Genomic DNA, 26,451 nt, shown 5'->3' on the forward strand with positions numbered 1-26,451 from the left:
GTCTCAGGGTGATGTAGTCTCTGGTTCATGTGGCCCTTTCTGTCTCTTGGGCTCGTAATTACCTTGTGACCTTGGTGTTCTTCATTCTCCTTTGATTCAGGTGGGTTGAGACCAATTGATGCATCTTAGATGGCTGCTTGCTAGCATTTAAGACCCCAGACGCCACTCTTCAAAGTGGGATGCAGAATGTTTTCTTAATAGATTTTATTATGCCAATTGACTTAGATGTCCCCTGAAATCATAGGACCCTTTTTATTTTTAATCCTTTTCAAATATAACTGTGCTTTGGTTGCTATAAGTTTGACCTTGATGGGTATGGGCGTTTGGTTTTAGCTTTCTGTTCTTTTCTCTTTGTTTCTCCTCCTCTCTCTACCTGCTTCCTTAAAAAAAAAAAAGAAAATGTTGTAATACAGTTACCCTGCCATTTGCTTGGTCTTGCAAATTTAAGCTTTTAGGTTTGATTTTCAAAGCTCTTCCCAACTGTCTACAGCACCCTTTGCCCTGCCCCTTCCTGCTTCTCAGGAATTCAGCCATCCTGGATTTCTCACTGTTCCTTCAGCATGCTGTTCCGATGTGGAACCCGGTCTTTGTACAGACTGGTCTGTCATGTCTCAAAGGGCTTTCCATCCACTCTGATGAATCAATACAAGTGGAATAACCAAAATAAAAAAACCAAACTCAGTGCCGTTGAGTCAATACCGACTCACAGCGACCCTCTAGGACAGAGTAGAACTGCCCCATAGAGTTTCCAAGGAGCGCCTGGCGGATTCGATCTGCCGACCCTTTCGTTAGCAGCCGTAGCACTTAACCACTATGCCACCAGGGTTTCCAAGTGGAATAAGAGAGAGTAAAATTCTTAAGTATGAAAAGTGTTTTCTTATCTCGACAGTAGTTAATTCTGCTCTAATTCTCAGCCTGGTCTCAGATGTCAAAGTTGTTAAAGGTGTTGGGGTTTCAATTCCATATCAAGCCTACTTTGTCACTCACTAAATTTTAAGAACTATGATGTTTGGAACTTACTTGGCCTGCGGTGTTGTTCCCCGGAGCAGGGTTCCAGTCTACTCTTCTGACTCCATGTCCCTTTCCAAAAGCTTTTCTGTGATATCTTTCCTTCTAGAAATGTCATCAACCAGTAAATTTTTTTTTTTAAATAAGAGGAAACGTACAGTACTGGTTCCTATACAGAAATTTGCAAGCAGCTTCTGAGCCAAAAGAAGTGAGCATCAACACAGAGAATAAGTAATTACTTTTAACCCTTGTTCCTCTTTTTGTTCACAGATTTCTACGACTAAGTAGGTTTTAGTTTTGTAGTTTTTTGTTCCCTGAATCCCTTCATTCTGTATCACGAAGCACTGATTTTTTTTTTTAATTATTGTACTTTAGATGAAGGTTTACAGAACAGACTAGCTTATCATTAAACAATTAGTACACATATTGTTTTGTGACGTTGGTTACCAACCCCACGACCCGTCAGCACTCTCCCTTCTCGACCTTGGGTTCCCGATTACCAGCTTTCCTGTCTCCTCCTGCCTTCTAGTCCTTACCCCTGGGCTATTGTCCCCCTTCAGTCTAATTTTGTTTTTTAAGTCTGTCTAGTCCTTGGCTGAAGGGTGAACCTCAGGAATGACTTCATTACTGAGCTAAAAGGGTATCCTGGGGCCATACTCTTGGGGTTTCTCCAGTCTCTGTTAGACCTATAAGTCTGGTCTTTTTGTGTGTGAGTTAGAATTTTGTTCTACATTTTTCTCCAGCTCTGTCCAGGGCCTTCTATTGTGATCCCTGTCAGAGCAGTCAATGGTGGTAGCCAGGCACCATCTAGTTGTGCTGGACTCAATCTGAGGGAGGCTGGGGTACTTAAAGTCTATTAGTCCTTTGGACTAATCTTTCTCTTGTGTCTTTGGTTGTCTTCATTTTTCCTTGCTCCCGACGGGGCGAAACCAGTGTAGTAAGATGGCCGCTCACAAGCTTTTAAGACCCCAGACGCTACTCACCAAAGTAGAATGTAGATACATAAATTAATTGGATTCCTCTACACTAACAAAGAGAATGTCAAAGAGGAAATCACCAAATCAATATCATTTACAATAGCCCCTAAGAAGATAAAATACTTAGGAATAAATCTAACCAGAGATGTTAAAGACCTATACAAAGAAAACTATAAGACACTACTACAAGAAACAAAAGAGACCTTGCTCATGGATAGAAGGACTCAACATTGTAAAAATGTCTATTCTACCCAAAGCAATCTATAGATACAATACAATCCCGATCCAAATACCAGTGACATTTTGTAATGAGAGGGAGTAAAAAATCACCAACTTCATATGGAAGGGAAAGAGGCCCCAGATAAGTAAAGCATTACTGAAAAAAATGAACAAAGTGGGAGGGCTCACATGACCAGATTTTAGAACCTGTTATACTGCCACAGTAGTCAAAACAGCCTGGTACTGGTACAAGAACATGTACATAGACCAATGGAACAGAATTGAGAATCCAGACATAAATCCATCCACATATGAGCAGCTGATATCTGACAAAGGCCAAAGTCTGTTAAATGGGAAAAAGACAGTCTCTTTAACAGATGGCGTTGGCATAACTGGATATCCACCTGCAAAAAAATGAAAAAAAAAAACGCATACCTCACACTGCGCACAAAAACCAATTCAGAATGGATCAAAGAACTAAATACAAAATCTAAAATGATAAAGATCATGGAAGCAAAATAGGGACAATGCTAGGAGCCCTAATACATGGCATAAACAGTATATAAAACATTACTAACAATGTATAAACACCAGAAGAGAAATGAGATAACTGGGAGCTCCTAAAGTCAAAAACCTATGCTCATCCAAAGACTTTACCAAAAGAGTAAAAAAATTGCCTATAGATGGGGAAAAAGTTTTTAGCTATGACATTTCCGATCAGCGTCTGATCTCTAAAATCTACGTGATAAACAGCAAAAACTGAACAACAAAAAGACAACCAAATTAAAAATGGGCAAAGGATATGAACAGGCACTTTACCAAAGAAGACATTTGGGCTGCTAACAGATACATGAGGAAATGCTCATGATCATTAGCTGTTAAAGAAATGCAAATCAAAACTATAATGAGATTTCATCTCATCCCAACAAGGCTGGCATTAATCCAAAAAACACAAAATAATAAATGTTGGAGAGGTTGTGGAGAGACTGGAGCACTTATACACTGCTGGTGGGAATGTAAAATGGTACAACTACTTTGGAAATCAGTTTGGCCCTTCCTTAAAAAGCTAGAAATAGAACTGCCATATGACCCAGCAATTCCACTGTTTGGAATATACCCTAAAGAAATAAAAAGGGACTGGACAATGGGTTCGAGAGAGTTGCTGGCGAAGAGTGAGCTACTTGTATCAGGTGGACACTTGAGACTGTGTTGGCATCTCCTGTCTGGAGGGGAGATAGGCGGGTAGAGAGGGTTAGAAACTGGGAAAATTGTCACGAAAGGAGAGACTGAAAGGAGGGAGCGGGCTGACTCATTAGGGGGAGAGTAAGTGGGAGTATGGAGTAAGGTATATATAAGCTTAGATGTGACAGACTGACTTGATTTGTAAACTTTCATTTAAAGCACAACAAAAATTATTAAAAAGAAATAAGAGCGTTCGCAGGAACAGATATAGGCACACCCATGTTCATTGCAGCACTGTTTACAGTAGCAAAAAGATGGAAGCAGCCAAGGCACCCGTCAATGGAAAATGGATAAATAAATTATGGTATATTCACACAATGGAATACTGTGCATCGATAAAGAACAGTGAGGAATCTGTGAAACATTTCATAACGTGGAGGAACCTGGAAGGCATTATGCTGAGTGAAATTAGTTGCAAGAGGGCAAATATCGTATAAGACCACTGTTATACGAACTTGAGAAATAGTTTAAACTGAGAAGAAAATATTCTTTTGTGGTTACGAGAGGGGGGAGGGAGGCAGGGTGGGAGAGGGGCATTCACTAATTAGTAGGTAAGAACTACTGTAGGTGAAGGGAAAGACAGCACACAATACAGGGGAGGTCAGCACAATTGGACTAAACCAAAAGCAAAAAAGTTTCCTGAATAAACTGAATGCTTCGAAGGCTAGCGTAGCAGGGGCAGGGGTCTGGGGACCATGGTTTCAGGGTACATCTAAGCCAATTGGCATAATAAAATCTATTAAGAAAACATTCTGCATCCCACTTTGAAGAGTGGCGTCTGGGGTCTTAAATGCTAGCAAGCAGCCATCTAAGATGCATCAATTGGTCTCAACCCACCTGAATCAAAGGAGAATGAAGAACACCAAGGTCACAAGGTAATTACGAGCCCAAGAGACAGAAAGGGCCACATGAACCAGAGACTACATCACCCTGAGACCAGAAGAACTAGATGGTGCCCGGCTACAACCGATGACTGCCCTGACAGGGAACACAACAGAGAACCCCTGAGGGAGCAGGAGAGCAGTGGGATGCAGACCTCAAATTCTCATAAAAAGACCAGACTTAATGGTCTGACTAAGACTAGAAGGACCCCGGTGGTCATGGCCCCCAGACCTTCTGTTGGCCCAGGACAGGAACCATTCCTGAAGCCAACTCTTCAGACATGGATTGGACTGGACAACGGGTTGGAGAGGGATGCTGGTGAGGAGTGAGCTTCTTGGATCAGGAGGGGGTTAGAAGCTGGCGAAATGGACACGAAAAGAGAGAGTGGAGGGAGAGAGTGGGCTGTCTCGTGAGAATAATTGGGAGTGTGTAGCAAGGGGTATATGGGTTTTTGTGTGAGAGACTGACTTAATTTGTAAACTTACACTTAAAGCATAATAAAAATTATTAAAATTATGGTATATTCACACAGTGGAATACTACGCAACGATTAAGAATGATGAATCTGTGAAACATTTCATAACATGGAGGAACCTGGAAGACATGATGCTGAGTGAAATTAGTCAATTGTAAAAGGACAAATATTGTATGAGACCACTATTATGAGAACTCTAGATAAAGTTTAAACACAGAAAAAAATATTCTTTGATGGTTACTAGGGTGGGGAGGGAGGGAGGGAGTGGGATATTCCTTAACTAGATAATAGACAAAAATTTTTTTAGGTGCAGGGAAGGATAACACATAACACAGGGATAGTACAACTGGACTAAACCAAAAGCAAAGAAGTTTCCTGAATACACCCAAACACTTCAAAGGCCAGAGTAGTAGGGACGGGAGTCTGGGGAACATGGTTTTAGGGGACATCTAGGTCAATTGATATAACAAAATATATTAAGAAAATGTTCTACATCCCACTTTGGTGAGAGGTGTCTGGGGTCTTAAATGCTAGCAAGCAGCCATCTAAGATGCATCAATTGGTTTCAACCCACCTGGAGCAAAGTAGAGTGAAGAACATCAAAAACATAAGGTAAATATGAGCCGAAGAGACAAAAAGGCCCACATAAACTAGAGACTCCGTCAGCTTGAGACCGGAAGAAGTAGATGGTGCCCAGCTACTACCGATCACTGCCCTGACAGGGAACGCGAGAGAATCCCTGATGAAGGAGGAGAACAGTGGGATGCAGATCCTAAATGCTTGTAAAAAGATCAGACTTAATGGTCTGACTGAGAGTGGAAGGACCCTGGCGGTCATGGTCCCCAGACCCTTTGATAGCCCAAGATTGGAACCGTTGCCGAAACCAATTCTACAGACGGGTTGGCCTGGACAATAATATAGACAATGATGCTGGTGAGGAGTGAACTTTGTGACTCAAGTAGACACGTGAGATTGCGGGTGACTCCTGTCTGGAGGTGAGATGAGAAGGCAGAGGGGCCCGGGAGCAGGTTGAATGGACACGGGGAATACAGGGTGGAGAGGAAGAATGTGCTGTCTCATTAAGGGAAGAGCAGCTGGGAGTGCATGGCAGGGAGTGTATGGCTTTTTGTATGAGAGACTGACTTGATTTGTAAACTTGCGCCTAAAGCACAAAAAATAAAAAAGAGGGAAAATACAAAGAATGTAGAACATTTTCCTTATAAATTGTGTTATGCCAGTTGAGCTAGATGTTCCTCGAGGTCATGGTCTCCACAGCCCTCAGCCCAGCAGTTTGGTCCCTCACGGATTTTGGATGTGTCTGGTGGCGTAGTGGTTAAGTGCTGTACGGCTGCTAACCAAAAGGTCAGCAGTTTGAATCCACCAGGCACTCCCTGGAAACTCTATGGGATAGTTCTGCTCCGCCCTATAGGCAGTGGGTTTTGTTTGGTGTGGAGAGGAAGCACTGATTTTTAGTAGTTAGATTGCTAGAAGATCGCTTATGCTCCCATTTCACCACAGAATTTTAGAGTTGTGATGATTTCAATTTTAATTAAGTTGTGTTAGCTGTTTTGTTCCCTTCAGGGAATATTAACATTTTTTAATGAAAACTGCAATTTAATGGATTTGTATTAAGTGTAGGATGAATATAAAAGAAATCTAGGGACATGACCCCTGTCCTCAAAAACTAGTAATTTGTTTCATAATGAATTGTAGACCAGCTGTGGTGAATTTTTAAAAGATACTTTCAAATAAATATATTTTATATTTGAATAGAAAAACAATAGCAAATTTATACATTTTATATGAAAAAAGAAAAAAAATTAAATCTAATTTTTTGACATAGGGAAATATAAAGTGAGGTCTGAAGGCTATGTGGAAAGAACTGTCTTACAAAGATCCAGAGAGGAAAGACAAGTGGTTTTCAAGGCATTCCTCTGTCTAGCTTTGCTGTACAAATACTAAATGGAACCTCTCCCTTTCTCTTTCCATCTCTGACCTTCACATTTAGTCCATTTTTCTCTGACATTTTCCTGGGCTGCTCCCTAGAATTCTTTATGCCTATTCTCACAGTTCTTCAAGGGGGAGTTAGGTTCCCAGAGAGCCTCCTACAAGGAACAGGACCACCTATAACAGTTTATTGAAGAAAGGGTGACCTACTGTGATGTTATCACAAGTGAAGATCAAATCCACTTGAGGCGAAGGTTGGTGGCAGGGGCGTGCCAGTGCTTGAATGCCTCCAGACAGCTCTTGCCCAAGCTTCAGTGGGGGGTGTTGATGGATAGAAGGAGTTAATGTTCAGAAGGTCTAGATCTGCTGAGTTAATTTAAGGTAGTAAACTTGATAGTAACATATTATATGAGGTAATAGTTTATATTGGACAGTGAGAATTTTAAACCATGTAAAGCACAATAAACTTAAAGTGTTAATAATGGTGTGGATATTTTTTTCCATTTCTTTCAGAGTATAATTGTTTACTGGTGTAGGGCTTTCTGTATTAAGAATGGGTACAGACATTGCAAGTACAAAATTGGTACTGACTAGCAGAAAACTAGTCTTATTAGTTCAGGCATTAGAGTCGAGCAGGCCTACTTCAGACACTAATCAAATTCTATTTCAAAGTAGAATATCATCAGTGAGCTATGTTGTGAAGTTCTGTAAAGCCTTATCTGATCTTAAAAAGTACCTTAAAAAAAAAGAAAAAGACTTCGTAAAAGCATGTGTCAGTTGTAACTCAGACTGATAAAATGGTCATTAGTTTAGACTCTAAGCATCTAGGTAGCTGAATGCCTCTTTACCCCAAATGCTCAGACTGATCTATATTTGATTTATGGTAGCTTTTTTTTTAAGGTGTTGTTTCAAAGCAAAACCATTTTGCTCATTTTATTGTTCTTGTGTGTTTTCGTTGTGCTCCTGCCACCTGAATTCTTAAGATCTAAAGTAGCAGTTCCTCTAACTTGAGAGATTGGGCTGACTGACGTTGTTTTACTGAACTTCTTCTGTTTTAGAGTAATATATAAATGTTCCATGTGTGACACTGTGTTTACCCTGCAAACCTTGCTGTATCGCCACTTTGACCAACACATTGAAAACCAGAAGGTGTCTGTTTTCAAGTGTCCAGACTGTTCTCTCTTGTATGCACAGAAGCAACTTATGATGGACCATATCAAGGTGTGTGCACGTCTATCCTCTCCTTTAAACTAATTGCAGATACACTCACTGGTCACAAGTCAAGGCTGAGCTGGAGGTGACTCCTGCACGCTGCACTGTTGAGGGAAGGGATGGCTGCCAGTCCTTGTCAGCGCGCACCTCACGTGCTGTCATTGGTGCTCCCTGCCACGAGGGTTTCTTTTATCCAGGAGTCTTATCTGCAGAATATAAAAGAGGCTGAAGAGGAACTGAAGCATGCCTGATTCTAAAAGAATAAGGAAGTATTAGGGGTCTTTTTTTTTTTTTCCTATATTTGAACTACGTGAGAATTCAGTGTTATATAGGATTTAGAAATAGACAGGGGCCCTGACTAGTTATGTTAATTATGCAAATATTGGTGTATTTAGAACAATGAAGGTTTTTTGCCCTTGAAATTACTTAAGCAGTTAGGTTTTCATTATCATTGATGTCCCCAGATCGTCTTAGTTTTTTTTTTTTCTCTCTATAAAGCCTGAGTGTAAATTAACTGTAACATGTCCAGGATATAGCATGGTGCCTAGCACCTGTTTAGTTAATGTTTTTTTAAATGATAAATGTCTAGTTTGGACCATCTACTGTTCACGCCTCCCCAAAAAATCTGTTGCCGTCGAGTCAGTTCTGACAATAGGACAGATTAGAACTGCCCCATAGGGTTTCCAAGGAGTAGCTGGTGAATTTGAACTGCTGACTTTTTGGTTAGCAGGTGAGCTCTTAACCACTGTGCCACCAGGGCTCCCATCCCCCAAAAAGGAGCACCTAAGTCTATTTATAGTCAGCCTTTTAAGCTTACGGAGGCTAGTGCTTAGTCCTAGCCTCTTCCCTGGCGACGGTAATGGGTCAAGCAATTTTATGCCTTGTGTGATTAAGAGATAATATCCATTGGCTCTCAGAGATTAAAACGACCTACTTTTTAAAAAGAGAAACAACAGACCTAATAGTAACATGAACTTAATCTCTTTCTCTTAGTTTTTCTCTCTTTTAATACATTACACAAAAACAGTCAGTTTAAAGAGCAGATAAAGTCTCTGAATTATTCTGGTCTCATGTTAAATGTATGGATTTTTAATCCTTGGACTTTCCTTTTTTGAACATATCTGAGCTCATACAGAGGGATTTCCTATTTCAGATGAGCTAAAAAGCCCAGAAATTCTATTCCTGAGAGGTAAGGCGAGGTTAGTGATAGTTGTGGCATTACCAGGTCAACAAAATGCATGGGAGATAACATTTCCACCATTCTCACTTATGTTCAGTAAAATCCTCTTAAGATATTTTAGTGATTTATTTATTTATTTTTATAATTTTTATTGTGCTTTAGGTGAAAGTTTACAAATCAAGTCAGTCTCTCACACAAAAACCCATATAGACCTTGCTACACACTCCCAGTTACTCTCCCCCCTAATGAGACAGCCTACTCTCCCCCTAATGAGACAGCCTCTCTTTCCACTCTTAAGATATTTTAAAGGTCTTAGCTAAAATTACAAAACTAACATAAAACCAAAAAAACCAAACCCAGTGCCGTCGAGTCGATTCCAACTCATAGCGACCCTATAGGACAGAATAGAACTGCCTTGTAGAGTTTCCAAGGAGGGCCTGGTGGATTCGAACTGCTGACCCCTTGGTGCTAGCAGCTGTACCGCTTAATCACTACGCCACCAGGGTTTCCAAAACTAACATAACACACTCTTGTTTGATAAAATATTACCGGAATAAGGTTCTTGCCTCTCACTTGTCAAGAATGAACAGGTAAGGCACATAGTTTTCCACAAGAGCAAAGCTTTATTGAAGAGGCTTGCAAGCAGAGATGAGGAGGGCCTAGAGCAACGTTTACCCTCATCTCACAGAACAAAAGACAGGCCCTAGTTTTTAAAAGTTCTTGGGCGGGAAAAACTCATGTTTATTCATAGGTACAGGCGGGATATGTTAAATAAGGTGTGCATGCAGCAGCTTTCCAAGATGGCTTCTGTCCTGGAGGCCTCTGGGATTCGTAGCAGGACTTATTATGGGGTGTCAGGCCTGCACAGTCTCACAGTCTCCTACTCTCCCTCCGGGTTCGATTCCCTGGCTGGGGCTGTGGCCCCTCACTGCCCCTGGTGGAATGTCACACAGCAGTCACAGGTGGATGTTCTACAAATGTCCCTGGGCCTGGTTTCTCCAGCTGCTTCTGAAAGGCAACTTTAAAGAAGTTTGCGGGCTATTTTCAGACGCTCTGACCCATTGTTCTGGGGAACGGCTTTGTTTCTGTGCCCTGGCCTATTGTTACTTTGTTTGCAGATTTGGGGGCCCCTCTGTTCCTTGTCTTACTTAAGTCTCTAGGTTCCGCACTCAACCCCATTATTACCTCCCTTATAGTGTAGTCTGTTTCTCTTTTACTTGCCTCTCCTCTAACCACACCAGTCTCTTCGCTGTTTTTCAAACAGGCACCCTCTGATCTCAGGGCCTTTGTTCCCTGTCTTACAGTGATTATTGAAAAACAAAAAACTGCTAATAAATACCAGGGGTATTGGAATTAGACCGTAATAGCATATTGTATGGAAACCCTGGTGGTGTAGTGGTTGAGTGCTACAGCTGCTAACCAAAGGGATGGCAGTTCAAATCTGCCAGGCGCTCCTTGGAAACTACGGGGCAGTTCTTCTCTGTCCTATAGGGTCACTCTGAGTCAGAATCGACTCCACAGCACTGGGTTTGGTTTGGTTTGGTTAGCATATTGTATATGGCAAAAAAAAAGTTGCTTCTTAAGAAGTTTTTAAGGCACTTGCTTTCTGGAACTCATCTTTACATCTGGAAGTGGGGTCATCGACTTTGTGGTTAGGGTCTTCCTTGTGTTAATAGTGAATGTGGAGGAATACAAAGTTCCAAGAAATAGAGACTGAAGAGGAGTGGTAAAATCCTGTGGCTACAAGGAGGAGAGAGTTATTTTTACTCATCCAAACCTTTACAAGACTCCATGATTCGAAAACAGTGGGAATATTCACTTGTATTCTCATTTCAAGTATGTTTTCTATACATTTTAAAATATCCTGCATTTATACATTTGGGGGTGGATAAGAATAAAGTTTTTGTTTTTAGTATATGTATCTAGCTCTTGTTGATGTATTTCTATTGCCCAATACCTGTGCTTATGCAGTTTTTCATTAAAAGAGGAATTAAAAGGAAGTAGAACAGGAGTAATGAATCTCCACGTACCCATTCATTTAAAGATAGATCTTTATTTGCGAATTTACTCAAATTCATATCATTTCTTTATTCTACCAAAATGCAGATTTATTCCTTGGAGAGGACCCCTGTCCTCCATGAGGTGTTTACATTTAAAGTAAAATTTCAAGTTAAAAGTCAGTTCTAAAAGAATAAAGTTTTCTTTCTTTATAGAAAAGACATTTGGTCTTAACAAGTAATCTTATTTTTCTTTACAATGTGTAAATGAATAAATCAGGAATGTTCATTATGGTGTACATACGCTTTCCTTTGCCACGGCAGACTCTTGCTGCTTTTCTGTAATTTCTCTAGCACTTTAGGGTAAGAATATTTTACTCTCTTTTCAACTTTCAAAGTTAGTAAGAATGAATTTGCCTAGAAACAAGATATTTTAAGTAGATGATTTGGGGTTTTGTATGTCTTTGGGTTTTAAGCGGTTAAAAATGTGAAAACTTGGCTCCTGTTTTGAGAAAGGGCATTCTGACACAAAAGCCTTCTGCCCTGCATAGTGAAAAAGAAGCAAATACTCAGTTTTTTGGCTAACAGGAAATCACATTTTGACCCATATTTTCACTTGGCAAAGGAACATGGTTAAATATTCAGCTCAGGCCCTTTGCGTGTGGACCAGTTTAATGGTTGTCTCTTTGGGTCGTCCTTGCAAACCCTGATAGTAAGAAAATTATAGTGCCCCCTTTATCCTCCTGGAGCAAGACAGTATTTAAGGAAGTTGGCTAATTCCATACTGTTTAGAGATGACCTTAATTTGAAATAATGTAATAGACAGTACCCTAAAAGAGCTTCTTAGTTAAAAACTCAAGAAGGAATGTGGAGCTGAGATCTACATGGTGTCAGGCCTAGGTGTGCTAAAACAGGTTAGAAAAGCTTTTTCATGTTGTCTTTTTTCATGTAGGTTCAGGAGTTAACCGAGGCTAACTACACTGATACGAAGTGAAGACCCTATTCAGATAATTTGTACATTGAGGCACAAATTTATTTGGTTCTTTTGTTTTGGACTTAGTGCTTTTCAAACACAAACAAACCAAAAACAAAGCAAGCTGGTCTTTAGAATTAAATTGCACTAATTGTGCCCCCACTAGAATTTAGATCTTGTGATTTCAGGTTGGAGATGGCTGCTGTGGCCATTTTGTGGCTAAGCAATTTGCAGAGGTGTTTTGAGTATCTGCTGTGTGTAGTTCGCAACTCTGGGTGATATTCGTAAGAAGGGAAAGATTAGGGTAGGGTACCCAAAAAATAAAAAAAAACCTACTGCTGTTGAGTCGATTCCGACTCATAGCGACCCTATAGGATAGAGCAGAACTGCCTCATAGAGTTTCCAAGGAGCAGCTGGTAGATTTGAACTACTGACCTCTTGGTTAGCACCCATAGCGCTTAACCACGATGCCACCAGGGTTGCCACCAGGGTTTCCACCAGGGTAGAGTAGGAGGATTAAAATTAAAAAAAAAAAAAAAAACACAGAAAAATAAAAACCCAGTTACAATTATCCCAAAATGTGAAAGGCATAACAGGGAGGGAGAAAGAAGATTTGCTATTAATGCATTGGTCTTAGGTGGTCCTTAAAGAGGTTAGGTAAGGATCTCAAATACCCAACAGTTTATTCAGACATTTTTGGGTAGACATGAAAGCAGAACTGTTCTTCCTCAAAAATGGTCTGTTGAAGAGAGGACTCACTTTTATTCCTTGTGGGAGGATAAAGTGCCAGGATTAATTTAGATTCAATACAGAGTTCTTTCTTTAACTTTAAGATGACACAAATAAGTAAGCTTTTGAAAGTGTTTTTGACACTAGAAATGTATAACTTAGTGCTCCATTCTCTCTTTTTAAGTGGGTATTTGACTAGGTTTTCTTCTGTATATATTAAAGAGTTCTAGATAAATATAAAATTCTACTGAAGTGTCTATAAGGTATTAAGATAACCTACATGTGCTTTCTTTTGGTGGTGTGATTTGTGATAGTTTGTCCTTTCTTTTTGTAATATAGTCTATGCATGGAACATTGAAAAGTATTGAAGGGCCCCCAAACTTGGGTATAAACTTGCCTTTGAGCATTAAACCTGCAACTCAGAACTCGGCAAATCAAAACAAGGACGACACCAAATCCATGAATGGGAAAGAGAAATTGGAAAAGAAATCTCCATCTCCGGTGAAAAAATTAGTGGAACCCAAGAAAGTGACCAGTCCTGGGTGGACGTGTTGGGAGTGCGACCGACTGTTCACACAGAGAGATGTTTACATATCCCACGTGAGGAAGGAGCACGGGAAGGTAAGAGGATGATGACAGCCACCCTGAGCTAGTGTAAGGAAGAGTGTGGGGCTGGCTGACTTACAAAACGTGGGTTCTTGGCTTGGCTGTGTCAGCACTTAGTTGTGTGACCTCAAAAATCACTCAGTGTCTCTGAGTCTCAGCTGCTTCATCTATAGAATGAGAGGATTGAGGTATAGCTTTTCCAGATCTTTCCAGTCTTGTTCTGATTTTGCTAATAATTGCCTTCACTTGTGCACCCCAAGGCTAGCAGTAAGTTATCCACCATATTCACGTTTCTAGCTGAGGAGACTAAGAATGGTGGAAGACCAAAGCTGAAGACGTTTGAATTTACCTCTTAGCTCTGTGGCAAGTAAGGGAGAAAGGAGGAGGGAAAGAAAGTAGGTATTTTGAAATATTCCTATGACTTACGCACTTCTTTGGGGAGAGGGACCTCATCCTCATCCTCAAACCACCCTAAGAGAAGTTCCATAACCCAAAGGAAGTAGTCAAAAAAGCTCAGTCTGAAATCACTGAAAAATCTGAGCTACAATATGTATCTTCTTTCTCCTTCTTAAAATTTTCTTTTGTGGAAATTCTCAAACACATAAAAAAGATGTAATAACTTCAGTAGTTATCAGTGTTATGCCAAACTTGTTTCATCTTTTTTCTCCTCTCAAAGGCTGGTTTGGCTATAGTATTTTTAAAGCAAACCCCAGACACGCAGTTTTCCACCCATAAGTGTTAAATACGTCTCCATCTGTTAAGGAATTTTTTTTTTTTTTTCCAGCATACATTATCAGATCCAGTAATTAGCACAATGATTTTTCGTATTATCTAATACTCAGGCTGTATTCAAAATTTCTGATTGTCTCAAAGTAGGTTTGTTCCAGTCAGGACCTAAATAGAGTCCACATATTACATTTGGTTGTTGTATAATTTAAATCTCTTTTATTTTATGATAGTTCTCTCTTCCTTTTATTTTTTTATTGTGCTGTTGATTTGGTGGGTAAATTGGGTCATTTCTTCTGTAGATTGTCCTCTCATTTCTGGATTTGGGTAATAGCTTCCTTTGACATTGTTAGCTTGCTCCTCTTAATCTCATAATCCCTAGAATTTTGATTCAGGTTAATTTTTCAGATAAAAATACATCATAGGTGGTGTTGTATTCTTTTGTATCATATCATGATACCACTTTTAGTGATACTAAGATGAATTAGTTCAGGTACATTGCATTTTTAAAGAAACACTTTCATTGCTTTAATTTAAGCCAATAAAACTAAATAGTTATACTTAGAGGCCCTGTGTAAAGAGAACATAGGAATTGGTTTGTAATTAGCATATGCTAGATCCTTGAAAAGTTTGTTCTTTTAAGTATTTTAAACATTAATCTGTAATCTTCTTTATACTGTATGAGCTATTTATGAGGCTACCATGTTTTACCTTGCTGCCATCCAAGTGGATGTAAACTTACCTTTGAGCTAATCACAGTGATCACAAATTGCAAAGGGATATTTTTATTGTGTTTGGTCTAACTACACTTAACCTGGTGTCCCTATTAGTTACTTTTAGAATACAATGGCTTTAGTAGGCCATTGTTTATTAAATCATCTCTCATAAAGGCTTCCTTGATAGGCCGTAGTATCTCATAATGTTCATTGTTAATATTGAATAGTTCTTAAGCAGTAATACTTTATAAACTTACTGTACAAATACAGTACTACTAGTTCTTTTAGAACTTGGTGTGGTGATTCTAGGAAAAGTCTGTTTCACTTGGCACACACACTGGATTTCATAAATATTAAAACAGGAGCAGACTTCACTAATTATCCAGTAATCCAGTCCTTTCACTTCTCGTACATTCGAATTATTTTTTAACTATCTTTAATGTTTGAGAAATTTTTTCTTTCATTCTTTTCCTTTTTTTAACTATTATTATTATTTACTGTCTTCATTGATAGTCACTACATCTAGATTCAAGATGAGACTGCTTCAAGAAAGACTCGAGGGATGAAATACTTGTGAAAACGATTTGCTCTAACATTGTAGCACAGAGACGACTCTGAACTGGACGTGTGTGTGTGTGCATGCGTGCAGTCTGTATACTTACACTTTCGACGGAGCCGTTCATCATAGAGGAAATGTTTGATTTAGTAGGATTTTAGGATTAACTTTTAAGAAGTTGAGATCTTGCCTTTGGATTAGATTACAGTTCCAATTCTGTTGACTCTTGAAAGAAGTATGGAGAGATGGGGGAGGGAAGGAATAAAAATGTCTTTATAAGCTAGTGAAATGAAAAGAATGTTGGACTTGAGTGAGAAAATCAAAACTTGAGCTCCACTGTTTATTCATACTAGAACTCCCTCCACTTCTAACCTGCTCACCTACAAACTTAATTGCAATTCCCATCTCATTGTTTTCACCTTCCCTTCAAACAGAAGACTCAAGTCTTACCCATGTAAACCCAAACTCCAAGTCTCTTACACTTTGTCTTTTCTGTCTTCTGCCTTCAGTAAGCATCTTGCCGTCTTCAGTTCTTCACAGCCCATTTTCTCTTCAACCTACTGCCTTTGGGTTTGGGCTCCACCTCATTTCTCAGTCCTTGGCTTGATTGTCCTCACTGCAGTATTCACACTATTGGCAGGTCTTTCCAAAAGCATTTTCTACTCATCATTGAACACCACGCTCTCTACCGTTAGCGTTGAACACCACGCTCTCTACTCTCACCGTTGAACACCACGCTCTCTACTCTCAGCATTGAACACCACTCTCTCTACTCTTAGCGTTGAACACCAAGCTCTCTGCTCTCAAGGTTAAACACCACGCTCTCTGCTCTCAGCGTTGAAGACCATGCTCTCTACTCTAGCATTGAACACCACACTCTCTACTCTCAGTGTTGAGTACCACGCTCTCTACTCTCAGCGTTGAGTACCATGCTCTCTACTCTGAGCGTTGAATACCACACTGTCTACCCTTAGCATTGAACACCATGCTCTCTACCCTCAGCATTTAATGCCACGCTCTGTACTCAGCGTTGAGCACCATGCTCTCAGCTCTCAGCATTGAACACCATGCTCTCTACCCTCAGCATTGAACACCACTCTCTGTACTCAGTGTTGAACACCGCACTCTCTGCTCTCAGCAGTAAACACCACGCTCTGTGCTTTCAGTGTTGAACACTATGCTCTTTGCTCTCAACATTGAACACCACACTCTCTGTTCTCCGCATTGAACACCATGCTCTCTGCTTAGGGTTGAACACCACACTCTCTACTCTCAGTGTTGAATACCACGCTCTGCTCTCAGTGTTGAACACCACGCTCTGTTCTCAGAGTTGAACACCACACTCTGCTCTCAGCATTGAACACCATGCTCTCTACCCTCAGCATTGAACACCACGCTCTCTACTCAGCGTTGAACACCACGCTATCTACCCTCAGCATTGAACACCATGCCCTCTACTCTCATTGTTGAGCACCACACTCTCTGCTCTCAACGTTAACACCACGCTCTCTACCCTCAGCGTTGAATACCACACTCTGTACTCTCAGCATTGAGCACCACACTCTCTAACCTCAGCGTTGAACACCACTCTTTGCTCTCAGTGTTGAACACCATGCTGTCTCCTGGGTTTCCTTATGGTTGCCAGGGCACCCAGTAGGTTTCTGTCTTAGAAACAAACATTTGATACTCTGGGAAATATCAGTGATTCGCATGGCTTCTCTTATAAATATGATGTGCAGATAACTTCTACATCTGTTTCCAGCTGTGGTTTACTGATTGAATTCCAGTCCCTATAATCCAGCCACTTATTAAATGTTTCAGCTTCTTGGATAGCTCCCAGAAGCCTTAACTCTGAGTCTGACCAGCACTGAATTTAGGCTTCCCTAATAGGCCATCAACTACTTCCCCCCTTCATGATTTTGTATCCCAAAGCTTGGTGTCAAACTGACTTGATAATGCCTTGGTTCTACCCAGTCTTCTCCCATATCCGTCCATCTAATACCCCTTAGTCCATCCATTTATCTCTGTTTTCATAGCCACTACCTTGATTCAGTGGATCCTTGATGGCACAATGGCTAAGCGCTCAGCTGCTAGTGGACAGATCAGTGGTTAGAACCCACCAGCCGCTTCTTGGGAGAAAAAGACCCAACTATCTGCTTCCATAAAGCTTACAGCCTAGGAAACCCTATAGGGCAGTTATACTCTGTCCTATAGGGTCACTGTGAGTCAGAATCGACTCAACAGCATACAACAACAAAAACAACTTTGACTTAGGCGACTATCACTTCTTGCCTGGACTGTTGTTCCTGCTGTGGCCAGAGATTTTTCTAAAGTGTACATCTGATTGTGTCACTCTCTTGCAAGGTGTAATGTTCCCATTGTCCTCAGAATAGTTCAACCTTTATAGCGTGGCTTACTGGTGGATCTACTGTGATCTCCCACATACTCTAACAATATCTCCCCAATATGGGGACTCTAGACAAACCAAACTACTCAAGTGTCTTAAACACTCTATGTTCATTTGCTTATGGGGCTTTTTACATACTATTCCATTAGTGTGTGCCTTCTACACTTTCCTGGTAGGCAAGTTGTCTTAGTCCCTTAGGACTCATTTTCGACATCACCTCATTAGAAAAGCCTCTCTTGGTCCCCTGAGTCTGAAACAGGTCCTCTTCTGTATGTTTCTGTGGCAATATTTACTTCCCTTATTGTCTTAGTTATCTAGTGCTGCTATAACAGAAATACCACAAATGAATGGCTTAACAGACAGAAATTTATTTTCTCATAGTCTAGTAGGCTACAAGTCCAAATTCAAGCTGTCAGCTCCAGGGGAAGGCTTTCTCTCTGTTGGCTCTGGAGGAAGGTCCTTGTCATGAGTCTTCCCCTGGACTAGGAGCTTCTCTGTGCAGGAACCCCAGGTCCAAAGGACACGCTCTGCTCCCAGGCTGCTTTCTTCGTGGCCTGAGGTCCCTACTTTCTGCTCGATTCCCTTATCTTTTATCTCTTGTAAGATAAAAGATGATGCAGGCTACACACCAGGGAAACTCCCTTTATGTTGAATCAGGGATGTGACCTGACTAAGGGTGTTATATCTCATCCTAATCCTCTTTAACATAATCTAATCTTGCCTCATTAACCACAGGCAGAGATTAGGATTTACACCACATAGGAAAATTATATCAATCACAAAATGGAGGACAACTACACAGTACTGGGAATTATGGCATAAACAAGTTGACACGTATTTTGGGGGGACACAATTCAGTTCATAACACTTACCGCTGTATTGTCATTAGTTGTTGTCAAGTCTGCCCTGCCTCATGGCGATGACACCCCTCTGTACACAACAGGATGAAACATAGCCCTGTTGTACACTGTCATTACAATTGTCGATATGTTTGAGTCTTGTTGTAGCAGTTGTGTATTTTGAGTGCCTTCTAACCTTGGGGCTTCTCTTGCAGCACTATATTGAAAAGTATTCTCTTGTGATCTGTAAGGTTTTCATAGGCTAATTTTCAGAAACAGATCACCAGGCCTTTCTTCCTAGTGTGTCTTAGTCTGGAAGTTTTGCTGAAACCTGTCCATGATGGGCAACTGGTGGCGTAGCTTTCAACATCATAGCAACCCATAAGCCACCACAGTATGACAAACTGGTGACGGGCGGTGGAGTGCTGTACTAGGGTGCCTCTTACCTGTTTCTTCCAGTATGCTTTGTGCATTCTTCCTCCCTTTCAGTTCTTATTCAAGAAGTCTCTACGAAATTCTATACCTAGCTTATACCAAAACCAAAAAAACCGAACCTGTTGCCATCGAGTTGATTCCGACTCATAGCAACTCTATAGTAAGTGGATAAATCTTTCTCGAATTAATGCATCAAGAATGAATGCAGATTTGGAAGATATATAAGCCCCCCTTAGCTTTAACTTCCTCTTCTTTAAAATAGGAGTGACATATGCCTGAGTGGCCTCATGGTCTTTTGCGTTGTATGTACCTAGAGAGAACTACCTGTGAGGTGATAAGCAGCCTCAAATCTTTTGGGGTTTAAGATGAGGTGTAAATAGGAAACGATACACACATATAAGGGGTTTAAAAATTTATTTGGCTAAATGTCTTAAAAAAAAAATTAGGAGAGCGTAATTTTTTACTTTCCTTATGCTAGCAATTATTGGAAAGATCTGGTTTAACTAGATTACCAAATGAAACATCCCTGTGTGTTATGAGAAGTACGTAAATGTTCTGAACCAGTGACATGTGAAGGTACAATGCTATAAATCATAATGTTAAAAATAAATATGTATAAGTAGAGTAATTTAAGGAATAATTTAAACACATCCTGCCAACCACAGCATAGTCATTATTTTAGTGTGATTGCTACTAGTAATTTGGTAGGGTTTGGAGAGAAGATTTTAAGATATGGGTAAATCCAAATGGCATGAGTTAAAAATTTATGTCAAGATAATTCACTGCTACTTGCTCCTTTTGGGTTGCTTTTTTTTTGGTCTTTTGGTTTTAATAATTGTCTTTAAGCCTTCTTCTTTTCCTTCATTCCCATCCAAAAAATCTTTACTGAAAGAAATATTTTGTACAGAATTCTACTTGTTTAACAAAGATATTTAATAGCCTTGTCTTCAGATCCAAAAATGTAGTTCCAGAAAAAAAAAACTTTTTTTCAGGGTATTCAGTAACTAGCTTTTCTATTTCTCTGATATATGTATGTGTGTGTGTATATACATATATGTGTGTGTGTGTATATATGTATATATATACTGAACTAACCCAGCGTCCATTTTTTTAGCACGTTTTATCAATAATTTGTTGTAATTCTTGTAGTAAGTAGTCTTTAAAAATTTTTGACTGTTATTTCATATTTATTACTGATACAATCATTTTAAAAGGTACAGCATAACTTGTTGAACCATTATTTTAGCCATTCGAAAAAAAAGTTAGAACAGCAGCATTAAAAAAAAAGTGATACAGAAATTCCAGAGAGAGAAACCAATAAAAAATTGATCACTTTCTAAAGTTGGTACTATTGTTTTGGTATGCCTAAGTTGAGCTGTCTTTTTAAATTTTAAGGTCTTTGAGGGCAAGTTCTGTATCTGTTTCATTATTGTATCTCCCATGGCTGAAACCTTTTCACCTTCCTGGTCTTCATATTCTCAACTCTAAAAGTATGGAGAATGGGCTTACCAGTATCATTAACCTAATGATTTCATCCAACCCATGAGTCATTTCCCAGAAACTGTGCAAGTACACAGAACTTTATATGCAGTTTCAGGGGTATCTTAGTTATCTAGTGCTGCTGTAACAGAAATAGCACAAGTGGATGGCTTTCACAAACAGAAATTTACTCTGTCACAGTCTAGGAGGCTAGAGGTCCACAATCAGTCCACCAACTCCAGAGGAAGGCTTTCTCTGTCTGTTTGTTCTGGAGGAATGTCCTTGTCATGAGTCAGTCCCTGGTTTAGGAACTTCTCAGCGTAGGGACCCCAGGTCCAAAGGACACCCTCCGCTCCTGGATCTTCTTGCTTGGTGGTAATAAGGTTCCTCTCTTCTATGCTGGATGCTCTCTTTTATATCTGAAAAGAGATTGACTCAAGATATAACCTAATCCTATAGAGTGAGCCCTGCTTCATTAACATAACTCCCTCTAATTCTGCCTCATTAACATCATAGAGGTTAGGATTTACAACACATAGGATAATCACATCAGATCACAAAATGGTAGACAGCCGCACAATACTGGGAATCGTGGCCTAGCCAAGTTGATACAAATTTTGGGGAACCTGAAGTTAGAAACCATTTCAGGAATAGCTTTTATGCATTGAACACTAATGACCAAAGACCGGATGAGTTGTGGAATGACATCAAGAACATCATACATGAAGAAAGCAAGAGGTTTTTATAAAGACAGGAAAGAAAGAAGAGACCAAGATGGATGTCAGAAGAGACTCTGAAAATTGCTTTTGAACGCAGAGTAGCTAAAGTCAAAGGAAAAAATGATGAAGTAAAAGAGCTGAACAGAATATTTCAAAATGTGCAAAGACCTGGAGTTAGAAAACCAAAAGGGAAGAATATGCCTAGCATTTAGAAAGAACTGAAGAAAAAATTCAACCCTTAAGTTGCAACATTGAAGAATTCGGTGGGGAGAATATTGAACAACGCAGGAAGCATCAAAACAAGATGGAAGGAATACACAGAGTCACTGTACCAAAAAGAATTGATCAGTGTTCAGCCATTTCAGGAGGTAGCATATGACCAAGAACCAGTGGTACTGAAGGAAGAAGTCCAAGCTGCACTGAAGGCATTGGCAAAAAACAAGGCTGTAGGAATTGATGGCATACAGTTGAGATGTTTCAGTGAACTGGAGGTGCTCACTCGTCTATGCTGAGAAATTTGGAGGATAGCTGACTGGCCAACCAACTAGAGGAGGATACCTATTTGTGCCCATTCCAAAGAAAGGTGATCCAGAAGAATGTAGAAATTATTAAACAGTATCATTGATATCACACGCAAGTAAAATTTTGCTGAAGATAATTCAAAAAGGGTTGCAGCAGTACATAGGTAGGGAACTGCCAGAATTTCGAGCTGTATTCAGAAGAGAATGTGGAAGGAGGGATATCATTGCTGATATCAGATGGATTTTGGCTGAAAGCAGAGCATACCAGAAAGATGTTTACCTGTGTTTTATTGACTGCAAAGGCATTTGACTCTGTGGATCATAAGAAATTATGGATAACATTGTGAAGAGTGGGAATTCCAGAACACTTAATCATGCTCATAAAGGGCACAGTTACATAGACCAAGAGGCAGTTGTCATTCGTACAGAACAAGGGGTTACTGTGGTTTAAAGTCCAGAAAGGTGTGCGTCAGGGTTGTATCCTTTCACTGTACTTACTCAATCTGTATGCTGAGCAAATAATGCAAGAAGCTGGACTATATGAAGAAGAATACGGTGTCAGGATTGGAGGAATACTCATTAAGAATCTACAATATGCAGATGACGCAACCTTGCATGCTGAAAGTGAAGAGTACTTGGAAGCACTTACTGATGAAGATCAAAGACTACAGTCTTCTGTAGGAATTGCACCTCAACATATGACAAAAATCCTCATAACTGGACCAATAAGCAACATCACAATAAATGGAGAAAATATTGAAGTTGTCAAGGCTTTCATTTTACTTGGATTCAGAATCAATAGCCATGGAAGCAGCAGTCAAGAAATCAAACAACATATTGCTTTGGACAAATCTGCTGTAAAAGACCTCTTTAAAGTGTTGAAAAGCAGAGATGTCACTTTGAGGACTAAGGTGTGCCTGACCCAAGCTATGGTATTTTCAGTTGCATCATATGCATGCAAAAGCTGGACAATGAATAAGGAAGACTGAAGAAGAGTTGATGCCTTTAAATTATGGTGTTGGCAAAGAATATTGAATATACCATGGACCACCAGAAGAAGGAACAAATCTGTCTTGGAAGAAGTACAGCCAGAATGCTCCTTGGAATCGAGGATGGTGAGACTTCATCTCATGTACTTTGGGCATGTTATCAGGAGGGCCCAGTCCCTAGAGAAGGACATCATGCTTGGTAAAGTAGAAGGTCAGCGAAAAAGAGGAAGACATTCAAGGAGATGGATTGACACAGTGCCTGTAACAGTGGGCTCAAGCATAACAGTGATTGTGAGGATGGCACAGGACGAGGCAGTGTTTCGTTCTATCGTATGTGGGGTTGCTATGAGTCAAACTCAACTCGACGGCCCCTGACAGCAGCAAGGTGAAGGTTACACAGTAATTTAGGTTCCCATTTAACAGTTTCTACACAAATTAATCAGTGATACTGGTTACATTTTTCATGATGTGTCATCATTCTCATTCATTCTGTTCTGGCTGTACTGTTTCCATTACTCTAGGTTTCCTGCCCCCTTACCTTCTCATCTCTGCTTTAGAGTAATTTTTGACCATTTGGTCTCCTATATATGATTTTTTAAAGAAGCTCATTACTTACTGATGATATTCTTTATTTTATGAGCTAACTTGTTATTTAGCTAAAAGGTGACCTCAAGGAATAATTTTGGTTTAAGATTTAAAGAGTATCTCAGGGCGATAGTCTTGGGGAGTTCTCTAGTCTCAACTGGTCCTATAAGTCTGGACTTTTTAACAACTTGAATTCTGTTCCACATTTTTCTCCCATTCTATCAGAATCCATCTGTTGTGGCCCTGATCAGAATGGTCATTAGTGGTAGCTGGGCACCATCTAGTTCTGCTGGTCTCAGGGTACATCAGGCCGCGGTTGGTGTAGACTATCAGTCCTGTAGACTACTTTCTTTTAGTCTTTGGTTTCCTTCTTTCTCTTTTGTTCTGGATGAGTAGAGACCAATAGTTGTTACCCTAGGTGACCACTCAAAAGCTTTTAAAACTCTAGACACTACTCACTCAGTCTTTATCTTTCATGACCTTGACACATTTGAAGATTATTGGTTAGTTATTTGGTAAAATGTCCTGCATTTGGATTTGTCTTATGTTTCCTCATGACTAGATTCAGTTTATTCCTTTTTGATGGGGGCTCATAGACATGATGTTTTACCCTTCTCAGGGCAGTCATGTCAGGAGGCACACAATGTGACATGTCTCATTCCTGGTGATGTCATCTTTGAACATTTGGGTAAGGTGGTGTCTGCTTTGAACACTTGGGTAAGGTTTCTCCACTGTAAATTGCTATTTTCCCTTTAAAATTGATAAGTATCTTGTGGGGAGATACCTTGAAACTATGCAGATATCCAGTTTCTTATGCTTTCACCTGCTAATTTGAACATCTATCCATTGTTACTGTAGTGTTTGCCTAATGGTGATTTTGTACTTCCATCATTTCTCCTGCATTTATTATTTGGAACTTTATTGTAAGGATGAGCTTAATTTTTTATTTAGATCTATATGGACTCATGGGTGTTTATTTTATGCAATGGGTTAAAATCCATTAGTTTCATTACTTATTTATTTTTTTTGCTGCAAATGGTCCTAGACTTGGTCAATGGGAGTTCTTTGTTTTTTTTTTTTTTAATTTTATTTTTTTAATTGAACTTTAGATGAAGGTTTACAGAACAAACCAGTCTGTCATCAAACAGTACACACATTATTGTATGACTTTGATCAGCAACCCTGTGACATGTCAACACTCTCCCTTCCCAAACTCTGGATTTACTATTACCAGCTTTCCCATTCCCTCCTGCCTTCTAGCCCCTGCCCCAGGGCTGGTGTGCCCCCAAGTCTTGTCTCGTTCCATGAGCCTGTTCAATCCTTGGCTGAAGGGTGAACCCCAAGAGTGACCCTATTACTGAGCTGAAAGGGTGTCTGGGGGCTACACTCAGGGTTTCTCCAGTCTCTGAAACCAGCAAGTCTGGTCTTTCTTTTTGAGTTAGAATTTTGTTCTACATTTTTCTCCAGCTCTGTCTGGGACCCTCTATTGTGATCCCTGTCAGAGCAGTCAGTGGTAGCCGGGCACCGTCTAGTTGTACTGGGCTCAGTCTGGTGGAGGCTGTGGTAGATGTGGTCCATTAGTCCTTTGGACTAATCTTTCTCTTGTGTTTTTAGTTTTCTTCATTCTTCCTTGCTCCCAAAAGGGTGAGACCAGTGGAGTATCCTAGATGGCCGCACTGGGAATTCTTTAAGTTGGCTCCTGTATCATTTCAACTCACATGACTCATCAGTTTTGAACACTTCTTACTGTCTGGTGCCACAGTATGTTCTGTGTTCATCTTCTGTTTTCATGGCCCCAGCCCTGCAATCACCCATTTTTCTAAGAAGCCTGGTTCCTTTTACTGAGAGTGATAACATATATTTTTAAGAGACTCTGTATATGCATTTTGATTATCACTTTGGATGGGAAAGTATAATTAGGAAAATAGAGTGTGGGTGGAAGAAAGTAACAGACTGAAAGTGGCTTCTCAGTTATTCATTGTAAGATAATGATGTATTTGGCAATTTATTAATTTTTTATCAGCTTCTCTCAGTTAAAATTAGAATGAGCCAAAGCCTATAAAATATATCCAATTATTGGAAGGAATATTTACTGAGATGTTTTTAGAGTATGGAGGACAGGGAAAGGCACAGACCATTATTTACAATAGAAGATCATGTAATGTTTACAGTTGGCCAGAAGGCAAAACTACTCCATCCTGTTTTGCTTCTCCAAGGAAAATGGAACCAATGTCATTTAGGGGGAATTGATGCCCAAGAAAGACAGCGAGGCCCTAAGCAAGGGGCTAGCCAGTGTAAATAAATTCACTTTGCCATCTTTACAAGGGGCTAAAGGAGCTTGCAGGTGTTAATAAATGTGTCTTTTTAAAATCATGGAGAATGGGATGTGGCCACATATCCTGCTTTTCCAAAAGGAGAGGTTGGTGGATTTGGAGGATTTCAGAAAGGTGAGCTTTAGGTAGAGTCTAACCGATTCAGAGAACAGATTGTTAAATAACTGGGTCTGAGCCCTGGTAAAGACTAAAGGCAGGTGATTTTAGGTAAATCTTATTTTTGTTTGTTTGTGGAGCTCTTAGGTGTTACGTAGAATAATACCCCATACAAAAAGTTAACTGGGTTTTAGCAAAAAAAAAGTTTAATTTTATTGTGTTTTAGGTGAAAGTTTACAGTGCAAATTAGATTTCATTCAAAAATGTATACATAAATTGATTTGTGACATTGATTGCAATCCCTGCAATGTGTGAGCAGTCTCCCACTTTACCTGTCTACTCAGGGTTCCCATGTCCATTCATCCAGTTTTCCTGTCCTTTCCTGTCTTTTCATCTTTGTTTTTGGGCAAGTGTAGCCCATTTGGTCTTGTATACTTGATTGAACTAAGGGGCACGTTCCTCACTTGTATTATTGTTTGTATTATAGGCCTGTCTAATTTTGGGCCGTAAAGTAGACATTGGGAGTGGCTTCAGTTCTGAGTTAGCTGGGTATCTGGGGCCATAGTCTCAGGGTCAGCAAAAAAATTTTTTTTTCTTTCGATG

The 26,451-nt window shown here is 40.0% G+C and overlaps 1 protein-coding gene across 13 annotated transcripts in view; it reads left to right on the forward strand.

Annotated features, from left to right (window-relative positions):
* ZNF532 (zinc finger protein 532) overlaps positions 1-26,451 on the forward strand; it is a 135,635-nt gene that overhangs the window by 80,830 nt on the left and 28,354 nt on the right. For all 13 annotated transcript variants that reach the window (XM_049899933.1, XM_049899930.1, XM_049899922.1 and 10 more), the window contains 2 exons: positions 7,809-7,971; positions 13,181-13,462. In XM_049899933.1, coding sequence (XP_049755890.1) covers positions 7,809-7,971; positions 13,181-13,462 — 445 coding nt within the window. The remainder of the gene's footprint in view (positions 1-7,808; positions 7,972-13,180; positions 13,463-26,451) is intronic.

This window comes from Elephas maximus, chromosome 11 (assembly GCF_024166365.1).
Source record: "Elephas maximus indicus isolate mEleMax1 chromosome 11, mEleMax1 primary haplotype, whole genome shotgun sequence".
NCBI classification, from domain to species: domain Eukaryota; kingdom Metazoa; phylum Chordata; class Mammalia; order Proboscidea; family Elephantidae; genus Elephas; species Elephas maximus.